This window comes from Mobula birostris, chromosome 6 (assembly GCF_030028105.1).
Source record: "Mobula birostris isolate sMobBir1 chromosome 6, sMobBir1.hap1, whole genome shotgun sequence".
NCBI lineage: Eukaryota > Metazoa > Chordata > Chondrichthyes > Myliobatiformes > Myliobatidae > Mobula > Mobula birostris.
In genome coordinates, this window is record NC_092375.1 from 28,283,410 (window position 1) to 28,304,115 (window position 20,706).

The window sequence follows — 20,706 nt, forward strand, 5'->3', positions numbered from 1 at the left end:
TCCTGACTATCACCCTGTTTCCTGTGTCCTCCACCTTTGGTGGAACCACCTCTCTATATGTCCTATCTATCACCCCTTCAGCCTTCCGAATGATCCACAGTTCATCGAGTTCCAGCTCCAACTGTTTAACACGGATTGTTGGAAACTGCAGCTGGATGCACTTCTCGCATTTGCAGTTCCCTGCAATACTGGCGGTCTCCCTGCCTTCCTTCACCCCACAAGAGCAATGTTCAGCTATCCTGCCTGGTATCTCTACTGTCCCAACTAAGCAAATGTAGAGAAGGGAGGAGAAAACAGGTACCTAGATTTTTTCTTTCTTGCTGTCTCTGATTGAAGCTCCTCTTCGTTAAAGCCTTGAAGAGCTGAAGCCTCAAAATCACCACTCTAACTGTCCAGACGACAGCCGTTGTGCTTTCCCCTGACTCCCTTTAATTTGTTCTTGTTTATCAATCCCAAAGGCTGACTGATCGCTGGTCAGAGCTCCAAACAAACTGGTGTGAGTTGCCGTATTTTACACTCAGTCTGATTCAAATGCTCTCCTCTCAAAAGAAACATCTCTGTTTCTGTATTCCCCATGCTTCATCATCTATTTAACAATTGATGGTTTCAAGCCATTCCACAGAATGAAAGTCAAGTGTTATGTTCTGCATTCTCTTATTTTAATATATTCTAGAATCAGAAAATCAGCAACAAAGGCTCCCGAAATATCACGGTATTAAACATAGGCCAGGATGGTCTGATGATTATCTATTTATTGAGATACAGTGTGGAATAGACCCTTCTGGCCTTTCGAGGCCAAGCTGCCCAGCAATCCCCTGATTTAATCCTAGCCTAATCATAGGACAATTTACAATGTAAAAGTTAACCTACCAACTGGTACGTCTTTGGACTGTGGGAGGAGACCAGAGCACCTGGAAGAAACCTATGCAGTTTCGGGGAGAATGTACACACACCTGACAGGTAGTGGTGGGAATTGAACTCAGATCACCTGTACTGTAAAGCGTTGTTTATCTTATTTATTGAGATTCAGTACGGAACAGACCCCTACAGCCCACTGGGCTGCACTGTCCAGCTATCCCCCCATTTAACCATAGCCTAATCACGGTACAATTTATAATGATCTATTAACCTACTAAGCCGTACATCTTTGGACTGTGGGAGGAAACCAGAGCACCCAGAGGAAACCCACGCGGTCATGGGGAGAATGTACAAACTCCTCACAGACAGCATTGCAATTGAACCCTGAACTGTAATTTTTTAATATTTATCTATTGGGATTTAGCACGAAGCATGTCCTCGCACCGTCCACCTCCTGGTTTAGCCCTAGCCTAATCATGGGACAATTTACAAAAACCAACTAACCTGCTGACTGATAGGTCTTTGGACTGTGGAAGGAAACCAGAGCTCCCAGAGGAAATCCAGGTGGTCAAGGGCGAACGTACAACCTCCTTACAGATGGTGGTGGGAATTGAACTCTGGTCGCTGGTGCTCTAAAGCATTGTGCTAATCGCTACGATGCCGTTGCACCAACTGCTAAACTACCATCGATTATTTATTGTCATCCTTCAGTATGTAAGTGTAAAGTAGAACACATTGATTGTTAGTCCAGATTCAATGCTAACCACTACGCTACCATGCTGCCTCCAATTGTATTTGTTTAATTTTCCCTTGATTGGGAAAGTTTATATAACATAAAACACACAGATCTGTCTTTGTTATAGCAAAATTACACTCAGTGGCGAGTTTATTAATTACGCCGAAACAGTGCTCATTAATACAAATATCTAATCAGGCAATAGTTATGCAGTGGTAACTCAATGCATAAAAGCATGCGGAAATGGTCAAGAAGAAAACACGAGGAAATCTGCAGATGCTGGAATTTCAAGCAACACACATAAAAGTTGCTGGTGAACGCAGCAGGCCATGCAGCATCTCTAGGAAGAGGTACAGTCGTAGTCAAGAGCTTTGGTTGTTCTGAACAAACAACAGAATGGGGAAGAAACGTGATGATTTGCATACAGAAGTCTCTAGAGTTGACAGAGAATGGTGTGAAAATTTAAAAAAAAGCCAGTGAGGGCAGGGACAGATCCGTGGGCAAAATCACCTTGTTAATGGAAGAAGTCAGAGTGGAATGGTTCAAGCTGATAGGAAGGTGACAGTAACTCAAATAAGGACAAGTTACAACAGTGGTGTGCCAAAGAGCAGTTGAACACACATGTGGAACCTGGAAGAGGGTGGGCTCCAGCAGCAGAAGACCATGAATATACACTCCGTGGCCACTGTATTAGGTACAGGGGGCATCTAATGGAGAGGCCACTGAGTGTAAATGTGCATTATTTAGCCTCAGAATATATAATTGAATGAAAAGTTCTTGTAACATTGCTGTGGGTTGTTAGACAGCATGCAAGGGAATTAGATTGTTCTCCAGACGTAAGACACTGGCCAATTAAGAGCTCTGCTGCCTCGGGACAAATATTCAAATGAAACGGTGAACAGAAAACTATTAGCGTTTGCTTTGCTTCGGGGCTCCCTGGTGAGCAAAGCAAGAGGCAAAACCACAGGGCGGCAAGCACGAAAGAAAGCAAATTAAAGACGCGATAAACTGAATTAGAGGGGAAATGGGAGGGTGAAATAGAACAAAATTCGACGAGAGACGGGAAACCAAAAGGAAAATAAAGAGCTAGCTGAGGAGGGGAGAGACCAGGAAAGGGTCAGTATTGTGCGGGTCAGTATTGTGCGGGTCAGGGCGAACGTGCATAAAATCACGGAAAGATCCAGAAGCGTCAAGTTAAAAAGGAAACAGACGATAGCAAGGGTCACAATCACACAATTCTGCAGAAACTCCGCTGGGGTGAAGGCCACATTAATAATAATCAGCATGTAGACCCAGCCATGTATGGTGATAGAAATATGTCCAAGCGGAGCAACTTTCCTTTTCCCTCGCGATGAGGAGATACGAACAAAATCGGAAAACCTGGGAGAAAAGTTTCGGCGCCGTTTTGGTAAAGGAGGGAAAACATGATACATCATTAATAAACGCTGCGCAAAGAGTTTGAAAAGTGTATTATTAAAGGCACCTTTCTTTTACTTCAGTGAGCTGAGAATCGGAAAGAACAGTTTAACAGGATTTCAAAAGGAGCTGATTAAAGACCGTGCCGTCGAGAAAGGTACAATTAATAAAATAAAAGGTAGTTCACAGGAGGAAAGAACAAGGCGTCATCAAATTTGAAAGGAGACAGTGGGAAGGTTAAAAAATCACAAATCGCGTACGAGGAAAAGAGGTTGGGATTGCTCCCGCCTTCTGGAAATCCGAGAAAGTTCAAAAGATGAAATCAGTGGTGCCCTTCGCGCAGCTCAGTGTGTGCATGTCTGTGTGTGTCTCAGAGAATTCTCCAGTGACCGAAACTGACCAGAAATCTATACGAATCGCGGAGCGGCATCGCATCTGTCAATATGGATCAGACACGATTAATGAGATCAAACTGAAAACACGAATATATATCTTCCAGAACTGGGAGCTGCTGCTCTCTCTATGCTGTTCCAGCGGCAAACCGTGCCCGCGGGTTTTCTGAAGAGAAATACGCCGATATGGCAGTTGTCTGATTACTTTGCTGCCTCTGAAACCCCTCTCGTTTGCCTCTCTCACAGGAAGTACAGTGGAGCTGTCGGAATGACGATCTCTACATTTGATATAAACTGTTCGCCGCCCCACTTGTAAACATTGCTAGAGCGGGGAAGAGAAACGGAACTTGCTTGACTAACATTCTTTGTGTCAATTAGACTGTAAGTGCAAGTAACTGGACACCTGCACAGGGCGACTTCTTTCAATTCCACTTGGTGCCTGAGTTGTTTGGACCGATGTTGAACTACTGATAGTTGGAAATCGGAGCGTATTACTTATTTTGTGGACCTTTGCTGCCTGCGTTTATCGCTCCGGATCGCCGGCACGTTCCTGCAGAGGCGGCGAAAGAAGCCACTTCCCAGGCCAAGGATGCCGGCGGCGGCCGGAGACAGCCTGGACGACCCGTCACCGGGAGAGTTCCGCGTTTCCGGCTCGGAAATTAACCTTCCATTTTCGGTTGCCCATGTTTCTCGAGAGTCAATCCGCAATTTCCACCACACCAAGCGGGTCGGAAGTTATCTGATTGGGAGGAAGTTAGGCGAGGGATCTTTCGCCAAAGTCAGAGAAGGATTGCATGTTCTGACTGGTGAAAAGGTAACTTAGTTTTCCGACTCTTATTTAATTTTTTTATTCAATTGGATCATTGAAGTTTTGGCTGAAACACCAAAAACTTAAAAATAGATGAATTGCTTCAGAGGTCTAACGCCAATATTTCCAGAATTACTGTTTTCTGGTCTGATAATGACAATAGTTTAGAACAACTCCTTGCATATTTACAAAAGTGCAGGAGGTACGGAACAGGTTTCCCGGCATTTGAGGAGCAAGGCAGGGTTACACTGGAGTTGAACGCCTCTGGTCAAAGGCGCGCTAACTTATGCTGGAGAAGTATTCCCTCGGGATGGTGGTTTAACTCAGAGCCAGATGTGATCTGACCCGTAATACAATGGGAAAGGAGCTGGAGCAGGTCACAGAGCCGCGAGAACTCCACTCTGCTATTCGTTAAAACAAGAAAACGGCCAGTACACTACCCACATGATATCTGTTCTTCTTGATTCCCTTATTGACCAAAAATCTCAGCATAAAGTAAGGACTTTAGTGGCTTGCTGGAGTGAAGGTTCCCAAAGACTCGCCGCCCTTTGAGCAGAGAAACGGATCCCTATCTCTAAACTGAGACCGCGACCCTTAGTTCTAAATTCTTCAGTCCAGGGGAGGAGGGACTCTGTATTCACCTTGCTACTCATCAGAGACTATGGACCACTTCTACTGAACTATTCCCCATAGGTCATCCCTCCCACCTCAAGTGAATGTAGAAGGTGTTCCCTCTGCTTCTCAGCACCTTGACGGCCGCATTGGACGCGGTTACCAGGCAGAGTATACCTTCCTTAGACTGGTGTATAGCGAAGCAGCTGAAGGTGCACTATATTAAGTGTGGCCCCAATTACGAACCGTGCATATGCTATTTCAGTCAATTTTTCTGCGTGTAATCCATTCTCCTGTACCTTCAAATGTCTTATTGGTCAATTTTGCTTTTGTTTTTCTGTGAAGCTGAATGGGCATTCACACACTAAGAAAGGGTAATATTCAATTTCTAGACTAATGTGTTGCTTCGGTGGTCAGCAAGCATAAGGATAGTCAGTGAATGGGATTGTTTAAGATTGCTGCAAAATTTTGGATAATTCATATTTTGAGGAAACACCAAGAAAAGCTGACCAGTATTGTGTTGGAATAGACAGGTCTTGAGATTTTACAACAGACATGAGGGGTTTCACAGGAGATTAGCTTGGGCATGGACAAAGTCGGGCAATTTCATAGAGACCGAAGCTGCTCTTTCTGATGGCACAATAGCTGAAAACTAATTTCTGAGTCAAATGCATTACCAATATTTCAGACTATCCACTTCAACTTCAGAGACTGACCAGAGGAAACTTGGAATAATTGGTTCAAAAACAGGAGAAAGTTATCTGTACTTCATTGGTTTATTTTGGATGCTGGACAAATTTAGAGACAGAGAATGATACAATGGTGTGGCACAACTTGATGAAAATAGCTCCTGTCTTTTGATGATATCACTGAGGAATGGGAATAAACATGGATAAGTCCATGGTTATAATCAGAGGCAATGCTGTAGCCACCGGAAGGGAAAGTTCAAAGTTAATTTTATTATCAAAGTACATATGTGTCACCTTATACACCGTGAGCTTCTTGTGGGCATTCTCACAATTCCATAGAATAGTAACTATAGCAGGATCAATGAAAGATCAACCAAAGTGCAGAAGACAACAAACTGTGCAAATGCAAATATAAATAAATAGCAATAAATAATGAGAACATGAGATAAAGAGTCCTGAAAGTGAAATCATTGGTTGTAGGAACATTTTTCTGACGGGACAAGTAAGTGTAGTTGTCCCCTTCTATTCAAGAGCCTGATGGTTGTCGGGTAGCAACTGTTCTTGAACCTGGTGGTATGAGCCCTGAGGCTCTTGTACCTTCTAACTGATAGCACCAGCAAGAAAAGAGCATGACCTGGATGGTGAGGTTCTCTGATGATGGATGCTGCTTTCCTATGACAGTGTTTCATGTAGATATGCTCCATGGTTGGGAGGGCTTTACCCATGCTGTACTAGGCCCAATCCACTACCTTTCGTAGGATTTTCCATTCAAAGGCATTGATGTTTCCATACCAGGTTGTGATGCAGCCAGTCAATATACTTTCCACCACACGTATATGAAAATTTCATCAAAGTTTTAGATGTCATGTCAAATCTCCATAGAGATGGGAGCGGAATTAACATTAAAAAACTGAAGATGCTGGAAGTCTGAAGTAGAAGCAGAATCTATGGAAGGGGAAACTCAGTTAATATTTTGGATTGAAGATTTTTGGTTATAATTTGGAAAGAGATAAGATCTAGGAAAGGGATTGCGAATGATCTTTGGTTATGACTAGGTAAATATGAATGGAGCTTGATGAATTCAGACAAACCTAGCTGGTGTGTAGCTGAGAGACGGGAGAAGGGGGTGAGGTGGTCAAGTATATTAAAGACTGAGGCAGACTGAGAAAGTCAAAGAGTAATGCATTAATTATAAAGGGTTTTATTGGTGATCTTCATCAATAATATAGCCTTATGCATGAACATGTTGTATTCCTGTTTATGTTCTTACTGTAATTTTGGTTGCTTGGGTGAATCATGATGTGCCAACTTCTCTACAATGTCAAACAGTCTGGAACATTCAGTTTGTAGTATTTTTAGTGAAGATTCAATATGCATAAACATTAATGTTCTGCTTTACCACTTTTTTGCAATAGATTTAACAAGGAGGTATTATAACAATAGTGGAAACTAGATTGCAAGAATACAAGTATAGAACTCCAAGTAAGATGGCCAAAATATGGAACGGTTTGGCTTTTGATGGTCCCCTTTGGTTTGGAGAATATGTAGTCCTATATATTTTTAGTTCAAGACTAGACTGCCATGAGTTGCAATAACAGAGTTCAGTTCCAAATACACATTCAGTGCAAGGACCGAATTATTTCCTCCACCAAATTAACACCTTTACCTCAATTAACTTTGATTTGAATCCCCTGGTGTGCTTCTCCTTTCTTCTTAGTTAAGTTATTGGTGGCAGCAAAGAAGCAAATCAACTACAGGAGAGCCTCACAAGCATGTCTTTTAAAGTCTTGGTTAGGCCACACCAGGAGTATTGTGTGCAGTTCTGGTCACCTGATTGCACCAATGGGTAGGGCAGAAACAGACACAATAGTGGTGTTTCAATGGCATTTAGACAGGCTAATGAATATTCTTGGAATGGAGTGATATGGATCATGTGCAAGTAGAAAAATTTACTTTAATATGGCATCATGTTCAACACAGACTGTGGGCTAAAGGATCTGTTCTTCTGCTGTACTGTTCTATGTTCTATGTCCTTGGTTTGAAAGCAGCATTCTCCCTTGTGCAAGATCACAATGCTCTTAAGGTTCTTCCCAGAGCAGAAAATTGAACATTGATCAATTTTCCATGAAAATTACAGCAGGTGTAAAGATATAAAAAGTACATTAAATTATTAACATTTACTGAAAATATCTTAAAAATGAATACTTGAATTTTTAATTAATGATCTCCATTGCTGGCAACACTCCCACACCAACAATATTATGATCACATCCTTCTTCTAGCGTGGTGATCACAACTGCATAAAACTTTTTATATGGTTCTCAGTGATCCCCTTTCTCAAGCATTCTATGCCTCAGACTGTAAAAGAAAGCATCTAAAAGAGAAAACAGTTAATGTTTCAAGTAAGTGACCCTTTATCAGAACTGGAAAAGAGAGGGACAAGTTAGTGTTTATCCTCCTCGGCTCCAAGGAAAATAAACCAGTCTAGCCAGAGTCATAACTGAAGCAACATCCTGGTGAATCGCCTGTGCATCCTTTCCATCAATCAGGTAGTGCGGTGAGCAGAAACGCATATAATATTGTCAACGTTTCCTTTTCCCCACCAGAGCTCTGAGATGCTCCAGATTGCAACATGTGAAGTCTCCTGCTTTGAGAAATAATGCACTGAATTGCTGGCATTATTTAATGTCAGGCCTGATTTAACTTTAAAAGATTATTGTAAAACAACAATGCTTTGACATTATACAGTTCACATTCTTGTGGAACCTTCCTTAATTTGTTTCCAAATGGTTATCATCAATCAGAGGACGATAATCACCAACACTCTGTTTACTACTTACAATGTATAATTTGAACCGTACTCTCCAGAGACAGTTTTAACTGCTGGGTGTATTTCACAATTGTAGTTGGGAAAGTATGAACATTTCAAACCTCATAAGACCCAAGTGGCCACACGGCACCTGTTCATTTTGAGTCAATTATCTTTCCAAAAGGAGTTAGCTCATCAATTAGCTGCAGACGTGGGCTGGAGTAAATTTCGTGCTGAATAGTAATCAGAATTTCTGTTATCTGTTAGGTGGCTGTGAAGGTTATTGATAAGAAGAAAGCCAAGAAAGACTCCTATGTAACAAAGAACCTGCGGAGAGAAGGACAGATCCACCAGATGATCAGGCACCCAAATATCACGCAGCTTCTGGATATACTCGAAACAGAGAACAGCTACTACTTGGTTATGGAGCTATGCACAGGAGGCAACTTAATGCACAAAATGTATGACAGAAAGATATTGGAAGAAGCAGAGGCACGCCGATATATCAGGCAACTCACTCTAGCAGTGGAGCACCTGCACCGAGCAGGAGTGGTCCATAGGTAGGTGTATGGGTGTGCATACGTGTGTGTGTTTGTGTGTGTGTGTGTGTGTGTGTGTGTGTGTGTATTTGCTTTTCACGGGTAGATTTAATCTTATAAAAGGGCATATTATCATAGTATCATTATTGATGATGGTAATCAACTCTTTGTCTGTCATGTAAGCACACTTGGCTGACACTGCTGTTCCCAACATCAAAAAGTCATGCTGCCACCTGAAATATGTCAAAATAAATACCTTAAAATGATGAATAGCATATCAGAAAGCCTTGAAGTCAATGTTCTGACATCTGTTACAGTTGTTTAGGTAAACTGGAATGTAAATGGGAATGGGATAAAGGAAATTTAGAATATCTGGCTTGATGAATATCTTTATTCATTAACATAGGAAAAAAAAAACTGCCAGCAATGTTTAAGTTATTTAATGTGCATGTTAGAAGTCTGATGCTGATGTGATAGGAAAGTTAACTATTGAATGGGGAGAGTTTTGATGGACTGGATGGTACCTTTTCCAAAGATTCAAAGTACACTTATTATCGAAGTATGTATGCAGTATATTGCTCTGAAATTCGTCTTGCTCACAGGCACTCACCAAACAAAGAAGAACCATAGAACCAACCCGTTCAAAGAAAAACATCAAATATCGACCCCCCCCACCCCACGCACAAAAAAATATGCAAACGGCAACAAAAAGAATGAAAACATAGAATATAAAACACAAAATCAAAAGGCATATTTCAGTACATTTCATCTCAGTGTTCGTTATCTGCAGGCGGCCCTGATTCAAAAGTTGCCCAGAAGTAGTAACAAAAAAGAGTGACCAGGGCGAGAATTAGAAACTAGAACACATCATAAACCTAAATTGGAGTCCAAGTCTACAATCTGGGTCAATTAAACCTTGCTCCAGCACCACCTGCTGACAGCATCAAGGGAGGAAGAGGTAACTCAAGTGCAAGGACTTTCCCTTGGGAGTAGTGAGTGAGAAAGGGCATGAGACTGCCACACGCAGACGCCTTCTCCGGCAGCAGTGATTGAGAGGCTGGTAGATGGCACTGAGCACTTGCTTTCCCTCAGCACCCACCTCGATGATTTCAATCTTCCCCAGCGCTTTCATCAGCAAGATCAGGGAGAGAAGGAGTTGATCATGAGCTCGTTCCCTGCTTCCTGTCTTCCACACTGTATGCTTTGTTGCAGCCTTGTGGAATACTCTGGAGACAGTAAAGCACCAGAATGCCTTATCAGCTTTACATCACAATGCCAGGATGTAGATAACAGACTCTAACAGTAGCAGAACCATATCTGAAATGAAAAGAAGATGTAGAAGAAGTGAAGGGGGTTGCTTCATGAACTGTCTTGAGGGGGTTGCCTTTGGTAGCGTTGTTTGCTGGTGCCATCTTCTTCCTTTTCCCATATGTATTTTTAAATAATTTGGTACATATTATAAAATTGAAAATAGTATCTTGGTATCTCTAAAACAGAAGAAATTCTACAGGTGCAGACTAACACACAAAAAAATGCTGGAGGAACTCAGCAGGTCAGGCAGCACCTATGAAGAGGAATAAAGAGACGATGTTTCTCATCCAAAAAGACCAATTCTTTATTTGTCTCCATAGCATAGTGTCAGCACAATGCTTCACGGTACAGGCAACCAAGTTCAATTCCCATCGCTGCCTATAAGGAGTTTGTACATTCTCCCCGTGACCGCGTGGATTTACTCCAGGTGCTCCAGTTTCCTCCCACAACCCAAAGACATGCCGGTTAGTAGACTAATTGGTCATTGTAAATTGTCCTGTGATTAGGCTAGGGTTAAATCGAGGGGATTGCTGGGTGGCTCGGCTCAAAGGGCCGGAAGGGCCGAATTCTGCACTGTATGTCAATAATGTAAAAATGATGCTGCCTGACCTGCTGAGTTCCTCCAACATTTTGTGTGAGTTATTCTGCTGCCTCTAACTGACTTTAAAAACTAATTCACCTAATGCAATAAGTTTAGCAATGGCCATTTCAAGATTCCTAATATGGTATATCCATTTAGGTAAATAACATATCACATTAGATACTGATTTGATAGAGATTTGAGTGAGTATATTCAGAAGCTTCTCAATACATTTACTCATAGCTCTGTCCAACATTTTCTCAGATTTTACCAGTTATATCACTTTAGAGCAGGGGTTCCCAACCTTTTTTATGCTATGGACCAACACCATTAAGCAAGGGGTCCGTAGAAGTCATGTTGGGAACCCCTGTTTAGAACCTCCTTTAGTATCTCATTGTATACGCTCACAATCCACAGTGTGAAAAAGTGGGTTAGGAAAATGAATCACTCACAAAGACACATTATTTTAATCACATCCATAGGAAGGTGAAGCAGCTATATTCTAGATTTAATTAGAGTTCCATGATATGGTCTGCTACTAGCATCACTAGTATCAATTATGTACAGAATTTTTTATTGGTTGGGGCAAAGGGATGGAGTGAATTGAGGCAGATTTGCTAATGACACAAAAGCAGACAGGAAAGTAAGCAATGAGGACAATGCAAAATGTCTGCAAAGGAATCTACGCTGTGGCCACTTTGTTAAGTATAGGAGGTACTGTAACTAATAAAGTGACTACTGAGTGTATGGTCATGGTCTTCTGCTACTGTAGCCCACCCTCTTCAAGGTTCAACTTGCTGAACATTCAGAGATGCTCTTCTGCACACCATTGTTGTAATGCATGGTTACTTGTGTTACTGTTGCTTTCCTGTCAGCTTAGACCAGTCTGGCCATTCTCCTCTAACCTCTCTCATTAATGTTTTTGTCCACAGAAATGCCACTCACTGGATGTCTTCTGTTTTTCACACCATTCTTTGTGAATTCTAGAGACTGTTACTCAAACCACCCTGTCTGGCACCAACAATAAAAGTCAATTAGATCACATGTTGATGTTTGATGTTTGGTCAGAACAACAACTGAACCTTTTTTTCCTCCCTGCTCCCTGCTTTTATACATTGAGTTGCTGCCACATGATTGGCTGATTAGATATTTGCATTAATGAGCAGGTGTACTGGTGACTACTGAGAGTAGGTAGGTTGAATGTCTATTTCAGTATTTTGCAGATGGACCAGAATAAGGGTAAATGGTAAGTTATCCACTTGGTATTAAAAATACAAAATCAAGGTAATTTTAAATGGAGAAGGACTCCAGAATGCTGCCTAACAAAGGGATCTGGGAATACTTATACATGAAACAGAGAACATTAACATGCGAGTACAGCAAGTAATTATGAGGGTAAATGGAATGTTATGTTGGCCTTTATTCACAGAGGAATTAAGTACAAAAATGCATTCATATGTATATTCAAATGTAAGTCTTATAACTTTACAAGGATTCATGGGACCACACCTGGGGTGCTGAATAGTTACGATCTTTTATTTAAGGCAGGATTTTGCACTGGAAGAATTTTAGTGAAGGTTCACGAGCCTTTATTCCTATGATGAAAGGATGTCTTATAAGGAACATTTGAACATGTTGAGCCTATTTACATTGAAGTCTGAAAGATTGACTGCTGATCTTATAACATTCTAACAGGATCGATGCCAGGAGATGGGAGGGTGTGGGGTACAGAACCAGGAGTCACAGCTTCAGAATGAGTTGCCTCTAATTGAAGGCAAAGGTGAGAAGATTCTCTTCTCCCAGAGGGTGATAAATCTCTGAAGTTCTCTATGCTGAAGAGATGTGGAGACTGAATTATTCAATCTTTGAAGGTTCAAACTTAACAAATTTTAGTTTGTAAAGGCGTTAGTACCTGTGGGGAGTAGGCAAGAAAGAGGACTGGCTATGATATCGAGCCACTCCACCTATTGGATATGACCCACCACCTTGTTCTCACTGCTCATGGTGTCCCCAGCCCACCCAGAATGACCTAATTCAGAATCAGAGTTCCAACTAATCAGACTCATTCTGCCCGCAAGTAGTGATTTAACCTCAGGTAGCAGATCTTAAGGTCTTCCTCTCTATAATTTGATGCTCTTTGACCACTCACTGCTGTCAAAGAACTGGAAGCATCAAATACATTTAAAAATAGTTTCAATTGTTGTCATTGACTAAAAATCATCAAAAGCCCCATCCAGTCCTAAAAGTAATTATTAGAAAGTTAAACAAGGAAAAATAAATAAACCATTTATATGCATTTGTATTTTTACTTCAGGTTGATAACCCTATTTGCATGGATGAGATGCTGTTTCTTCTGTCAGCCTTGTACACCCTGCCTCTCAGCTCAGTAATTCTGTACATCACTGATGTTCTCTCTGCAATTTCCATGGTGGAACAGAAGGTTATAAGTGTCTATATCTGACCTTCACCTTGCCTTCAACATCTGTCTTTCACTGAACATGCACAAGCATTGGAATTGACAAGGAGATATCCAGCCATTCCTTAAGAAATACCAGCCACAGCAGAGAATAACCCATTAATCTTCTTGGGTCCTTATCTCCCAGTGGAGCATGGGCCATTGATGACCTCCCATCTCCATTGTCCAAAGTCGATGGTATGGTTGGAGTTCATCAATGTTTCTGTAATCCATTGTATCCACTATACAGGGGATTGGCATATACGGTTTCACCAGAGCCCTATTGGCTGACCTTACCCGTTTCCACCTCTCACGGTGGGGATATAGGGTTAGACTTTGAGAAGCAATCTACTAATGGATAAAACCACAGAACACCAGCAGTGTCCAAAACAGTGACAATGATTGTTAAAATAAAGGCAAGCCACGGTTGATTACAGAGATAGAGAACAACATAAAAGTAAAATAAAAGAGCAGACTAAAGTGAAAAACCTATTGTGGGTTCTGTTGATCTGTTGACAAAATATAGTAAAGAGGTGGATGAGCTGTTAATAAGAGGATGTTAAAATCAATTAAAAATACAATTAAATTTGGTGTGGTTGGGCCAATATGGTACCAGCAAAAACCAATGATTGTGATATTTTAAACAACACCATGATATTGGTTGATTATATTGGCAAGTATTTTATATAAGTATTTATTGTAGAAGAAGATAGAATCCCGAAATTAATAGAAAAACTAATTCTGTATCAGGGACAAGGAACCATAAAGGTAACAAAATATAAATTTCTGTGGCAATGGAAATAATGGTTTTAGAGACTGTCATATCTCAAGATCTAGGATGTTATAGCAGCTAGCCAAGAACACAATAGTTACTCTAATTATCACATTTCAAATTTCTCTTGATTCTGGAAATGTAACTTGGGAATGAACATTGTGCATGTTATTATGCTAATTAGGAGAGAGGAAACAGGGAATTTTAGACAGGTCAGCAAAACATCTGTTACAGGAAAATGCTGAAATCTATAATTAGAAAAGAGTGACTGAATGCACTGAGAATTTTACAGTTGTTCTGCAAAATGATAGATTGGTAAAAGATAAACCCAATGGAAGTTTTTGAAGAGGATATTAAAGTTATGTGTTAAAGCATGTGTTTTTAACTGAAATTGCAAAAGACATCTGATAAAGCCCTTTGTGAAGAACAGCTCACTGATAATAAACATAAAATTACAAAAAAGAGAAAATCTGAAGATGCTGGAAATCAAAGTAACACATACAAAATGCTGGAGGATCTCAGCTGGTCAGGCAGCATGTATGGAAAAGAGTAAACAGTCAACAGTTTGGGCCATCAGGACATAATCAAGGTATAAAGTTTAAAGTTCAAAGCAAATTTATTATCTAAGTACATATGCAGTATATCACCTTATACTATCCTGAGATTCAATGATAAACTGCACTCAACAAAGATGGACAAACAATGAACATGCAGAAGACAAATTATGCAAATACAAAAGAGAAACAAAAAACAAAATAGTAAATTATAAATATTGAGAACATGAGTTGTAGAAAGTGAGTCCACAGATTGTGAAATCAGTTCAGTCTTGGGGTGAGTTCAAGAGCCTGGTTCAAGGGCTTGAGGATTGGAGGGTAATAACTATTCCTGAATCTGGTGGTGTGGGACCTGAGGCACCTATACGTCCTCCTTGATGGCAGCCGTGAGAAGAGAGGATGGCCTAGATGGTGGGGGTGGTTGATGATGGATGTTATTTTCCTGTGACAGCACTCCTTACAAATGTGCTCAGTGGTGGGGTGGGCTTTACCTGTCATAATCTGGGCTATATCCACTATCTTCTGAAGGTTCAAAAAAGGTAGTAGGGATAGCCCGGGTAATTATAGACCAGTGAGCCTTACGTCTGTGGTGGGAAAGCTGTTGGAAAAGATTCTTAGAGATAGGATCTCTGGGCATTTAGAGAATCATAGTCTGATCAGGGACAGTCAGCATCGCTTTGTGAAGGGCAGATCGTGTCTAACAAGCCTGATAGAGTTATTTGAGGAGGTGACCAGGCATATAGATGAGGATAGTGCAGTGGATGTGATCTATATGGATTTTAGTAAGGCATTTGACAAGGTTCCACATGGTAGGCTTATTCAGAAAGTCAGAAAGCATGGGATCCAGGGAAGTTTGGCCAGGTGGATTCAGAATTGGCTTTCTTGCAGAGGGCAGAGGGTCGTGATGGAGGGAGTACATTCAGATTGGAGGATCGTGACGAGTGGTGTCCCACAAGGATCTGTACTAGGACCTCTACTTTTCGTGGACGTGGGGGTAGAAGGGTGGGTAGGCAAGTTTGCAGACGACACAAAGGTTGGTGGTGTTGTAGATAGTGTAGAGGATTGTCAAAGATTGCAGAGAGACATTGATAGGATGCAGAAGTGGGCTGAGAAGTGGCAGATGGAGTTCAACCTGGAGAAGTGTGAGGTGGTACACCTTGGAAGGACAAACTCCAAGGCAGAGTACAAAGTAAATGGCAGGATACTTGGTAGTGTGGAGGAGCAGAGGGATCTCGGGGTACATGTCCACAGATCCCTGAAAGTTGCCTCACAGGTGGATAGGGTAGTTAAGAAAGCTTATGGGGTGTTAGCTTTCATAAGTCGAGGGATAGAGTTTAAGAGTCGCGATGTAATGATGCAGCTCTATAAAACTCTGGTTAGGCCACACTTAGAGTACTGTATCCAGTTCTGGTCACTTCACTATAGGAAGGATGTAGAAGCACTGAAAAGGGTACAGAGAAGATTTACGAGGATGCTGCCTGGTTTGGAGAGTATGGATTATGATCAGAGATTAAGGGAGCTAGGGCTTTACTCTTTGGAGGGAAGGAGGATGAAAGGAGACATGATAGAGATGTACAAGATAATAAGAGGAATAGATAGAGTGGATAGCCAGCACCTCTTCCCCAGGGCACCACTGCTCAATACAAGAGGACATGGCTTTAAGGTAAGGGGTGGGAAGTTCAAGGGGGATATTAGAGGAAGGTTTTTTATTCAGAGAGTGGTGGTGCGTGGAATGCACTGCCTGAGTCAGTGGTGGAGGCAGATACACTCCTGAAGTTTGAGAGACTACTAGACAGGTATATGGAGGAATTTAAGGTGGGGGCTTATATGGGAGGCAGGGTTTGAGGGTCAGCACAACATTGTGGGCCGAAGGGCCTGTACTGTGCTGTACTATTCTATCTATGAATTTGTCTGCTCAAGGGCATTGGTGTTTCCCTACAGGTGTGATGCATTTGGTTAGTATATTCTCCACTGTGCATCTATAGAAGTTAGTCAAAGTTTTAAATAACATGCTGAATCTTGGCAAACTTCTAAGAAAGTAGAGGTGCTTGTGTGCCTTTTTCACAATGACACATGCTGGACTCAAGATAGATTCTCTGAAATGATAACACCATGGAATATAGAGTTACTGACCTTTTTCACTTCTGGTCCCATGAAGAGGACTGTCTCCTGTACTTCCTGTTCCTTCCTTCTGTAGTCAATAAATCAGCTCTTTGGTTTTGTTGATGTTGAGTGAGAGATTGTTGTTATGGTACCACTCAGCCAGAATTTCAATCTCCCTCCTATATGCTGTTTAGTTACCACATTTGATTCAGCCAACCACAGTGGAGTGATCAGCACACTTAAACATGGTATTGGAGCTGTACTTAGTCTCACGGTTATAAGTATAAAGCAAATAGAGCACACAGACTTGTGGTGCACTCGTGCTGAAGGTGATTGTGGAGGAGAAGATATCTAACATAATACATGATACCAACAGGACAGAAGATTGGATGACTGGCAGGAGGCAAAGATTGGGAATAAAGAAGACCTTTCCTGGTTGGTTGCCTGTGACTAGTGGTGTTCCGCAGGGGCGGCTGTCGAGAACACTTCTTATCATGTTATACGTCTGCTCCTCAGCATTTTTTCTCCAGTCCTGCCGAAGGGTTTCAGCCTGAAATGTCGACTGCACTTTTTTCTATAGATGCTGCCTGGCCTTCTGCGTTCCTCCAGCATTTTGTCTGTGTTGCTTGGATGACAGAACTGCTGGCTTTGTGGCTATGTTAGCGGACAATACAAAGATAGGTGAAGGGGCAGGTAGAGCTGAGGAAGCAGGGTGTGATGGAGAGTACTTAGTAAACACATTCCTTACACAAGTGCATTTACACACACACAAACCTTGTCACTCTCCAGTCGTTGCTCTGAGTGTACGCACTTCAGTGTCCATAAGACCACAAGACATAGGAGCAGAATCAGGCCATTCAGCCCATTGAGTCTGCTCCACCATTCCATTATGGCTGATCCTGGATCCCACTCAAACCCATACACCTGCCTTCTCAGCATATCCTCTGATACCCTGACTGATCAGGAAATGATCAACTTCTGCCTTAAATATACCCATGGACTTGGCCTCTATTGCAGTCTGTGGCAGAGCATTCCACAGATTCACTACTCTCTGGGTGAAAAAAATTCCTCCTTACCTCTGTTTTAAAGGGTCGCCTCTCAATTTTGAGGCTGTGCCCTCTAGTTCTGAATACCCCCAACATAGAAAACATTTTCTCCACATCCACTTTATTTAGGTTTCAATGCAATCCCCATGCATTCTTCTAAATTCTGGTGAGTACAGGCCCTAAGCTGCCAAACACTCTGCATATGTTAACCCCTTCATTCCTGGAATCATCCTCGTAAACCTCCTCTGGACTCTCTCCAATGATAACACATCCTTTCTGAGATATGGCGCCCAAAATGGTTGACAATACTCCAAGTGCAGCCTGACTAATGTCTTATAAAGGCTCAGCATTATCTCCTTGCTTTTATATTCTAGTTCCCTTGAACATTGCATTTGCCTTCTTTACCACACATTTCTTCCCTGGTATATTCTCATAATGGGTCCTAAACTGAGCTAATACACTTGGGTTACCTTTATAGTGTCTTTTCCACTTTATGTGGCTGATTTTTCCATTCCTTTGGTAATGGGGATGTGTAAATATGTAAACAACAGGAATTCTGCAGATGCTGGAAATCCAAGCAACACACATCAAAGTTGCTGGTGAACGCAGCAGGCCAGGCAGCATCTCTAGGAAGAGGTGCAGTTGACGTTTCAGGCCGAGACCCTTCGTCAGGACTAACTGAAGGAAGAGTGAGTAAGAGATTTGAAAGTGGGAGGGGGAGGTGGAGATCCAAAATGATAGGAGAAGACAGGAGGGGGAGGGATGGAGCCAAGAGCTGGACAGGTGATTGGCAAAAGGGATATGAGAGGATCATGGGACAGGAGGACCTGGAAGAAAGACAGGGGGGGGGGGAACCCAGAGGATGGGCAAGGGGTATATTCAGAGGGACAGAGGGAGAAAAAGGAGAGTGAGAGAAGTACCTACACTGTGGGGTGCATCATATTCTAATTCATGTTTGGTCTAAGTTAACTTTGTAGGTAATTAAAGATGGTTTGTCCAAGTGTTAAAAAAAGGAGCAGATTGTCCTCAGTTGGAGAGAGAGAGATGGGGGCTGCCAGGAATTCACACTGGACAAAGTATGGAGCTATTATTGTGTTTTCTGGTAGCCATCTTTTTGTAAGAATTGGCACTTTTCTTCTTGCTATCTTCATTAATTTTTGTAAGTTTGATTTTTGACACACCTAATGAAGTCCCTTGCACTAAAGTGCTATGTGACTTCAGCCATTTGTTTTCTTGGGTCATAACCCACATTTTTAAAGCAGTGAGTCCCCAAAAAGACTTGAACAGATTAGGAGAATGGGTAAAGAAGTGGCAGATGGAATATGGTGGAGGGAAGTGTATGGTCATGCACCTTTGTAGAAGAAATAGAGGTGTAGACTATTTCTAAATGGGAAGAAATTTTTAAAAAAATCAGAGGTGCAAAGGAACCTGGGAGTCCTTGTGCAGGATTTCTTAAAGGTGAACTTGCAGGTTGAGTTGGTGTTAAGGCAGGCAATTGCAATATTAGCATTCATTTTGAGAGGACTAGAATATAAAAGCAAGGATGTAATGCTGAGATTTTATAAGGCATTGCTCAGACCAGACTTGGAGTATTTTGAGCAGTTTTGGGCTCTTTATCCAAGAAAAGATATGTTGCCATTGGAGAAAGTCCAGAGAATGTTCACGAGAATGATTACGGGAAAGAAAAGGTTAACATATGAGGGGTGTTTAATGGCACAGGGCCTGCCCTCACAGGAGTTTAGAGGAATGAGGGGAGATCTCATTGAAATCCATTGAATATTGAAAGGATTAAATAGAGTGGATGTGTAGAGAATGTCTCCTGTAGTGAGGGAATCTAGGATCAGAGGGCACAACCTTAGAATCGATGGACATCCATTTAAAACAGAGGTGAGGAGGAATTTGTCAGAGGGTGGTGAATCTGTGAAAATCATTGCCATAGAAGGCAGTGGTGGCCAAGTCAACAAGTATATTTAAAGTGAAAGTTGATAGGTTCTTGATAACTAAGGGGGTCAAAGGTTATAGGGAGAAAGCAGGTGAATGGGATTGGGAGGGTAATAAATCAGCCATAATAGAATGGTGGCACAGTCTCTTATGTCTTAAAGACTTATAACGATAAAACCAAGTTGTCTTCAATCAAAAAGTATATGGATGGATTTTTCAGTACCCAGGGGCTGATTTTTCCCTCCTTATACTGAGAAATGTTTTGCATCCTATACTATTTTTGACTAATGTGTTAAGGTGCACATTAAAAAGTCAGCAGTTTGGACAACTACACTGTTCCTTCCAAAATGAAAGGCCTAGATAGATTGGATGTAGAAAGGTTGTTCCCTGTTGTGGGCGTGTCTGGGACCAGAGGGGAAAACTTCACAAAATAAGGAAGTCCCTTTAGAGCAGAGATGAGGAGGTTTTTTTTTAGCCAGAGGATGGTTAATCAGTGGAATTCATTACCACAGACGGTTGTGAAAGCCAAGCCAGTGGGTGTATTTAAAGTGAAGGTTGATAGGTTCTTGATTTGTAAGGGTGTCAAAGGTTATGGGGTGTAGGCAGGAGAATTGGGTTGAGAGGGAAAATAAATCAGTCATGATGAATGGCAGAGCAGACTTGATGGGCCAAATGGCCTAATTCTGCTCCCATGTCCTGTGGTCTTAGGAAGGTGAAGAATAATTATATATAGAATGAGAACAAAGTATTATCATAATAGGAATTACTTCAGAGGATATATGAGACCCAGTCGGTTGCACTTTTGATTCTTCACTGAAAATCTTGTTTTTTCTAGTGAGAATGCATCGTTCTGCACATACAAATCTGTTACTTGCAGACTGAACAGAATAATGTTAAGCTATTTACAAGTATCCAATTTGGAATTGAAATGCTCAAATACAATTCATTCCTGGTCGCAATTGTAGCTTTGAATTGCCACAAAATCAGCTATTCGTTGCTTTTGCAAAGCAGACATTTCTGCCTATCCTGAAGCTATTTTACTGCCATACTAGAAAGAGCATTGCACCTGCAATTGAGAATTCATC

The 20,706-nt window shown here is 41.6% G+C and overlaps 1 protein-coding gene across 2 annotated transcripts in view; it reads left to right on the forward strand.

Annotated features, from left to right (window-relative positions):
• Window positions 1-2,814: 2,814 nt before the first annotated feature.
• Window positions 2,815-20,706, forward strand: part of hunk (hormonally up-regulated Neu-associated kinase) — a 60,538-nt gene continuing 42,646 nt past the window's right edge. For both annotated transcript variants that reach the window (XM_072260094.1, XM_072260095.1), the window contains exons 1-2: window positions 2,815-4,216; window positions 8,588-8,880. In XM_072260094.1, the coding sequence (XP_072116195.1) occupies window positions 3,992-4,216; window positions 8,588-8,880 (518 nt within the window). In that variant the 5' untranslated portion in view covers window positions 2,815-3,991. The remainder of the gene's footprint in view (window positions 4,217-8,587; window positions 8,881-20,706) is intronic.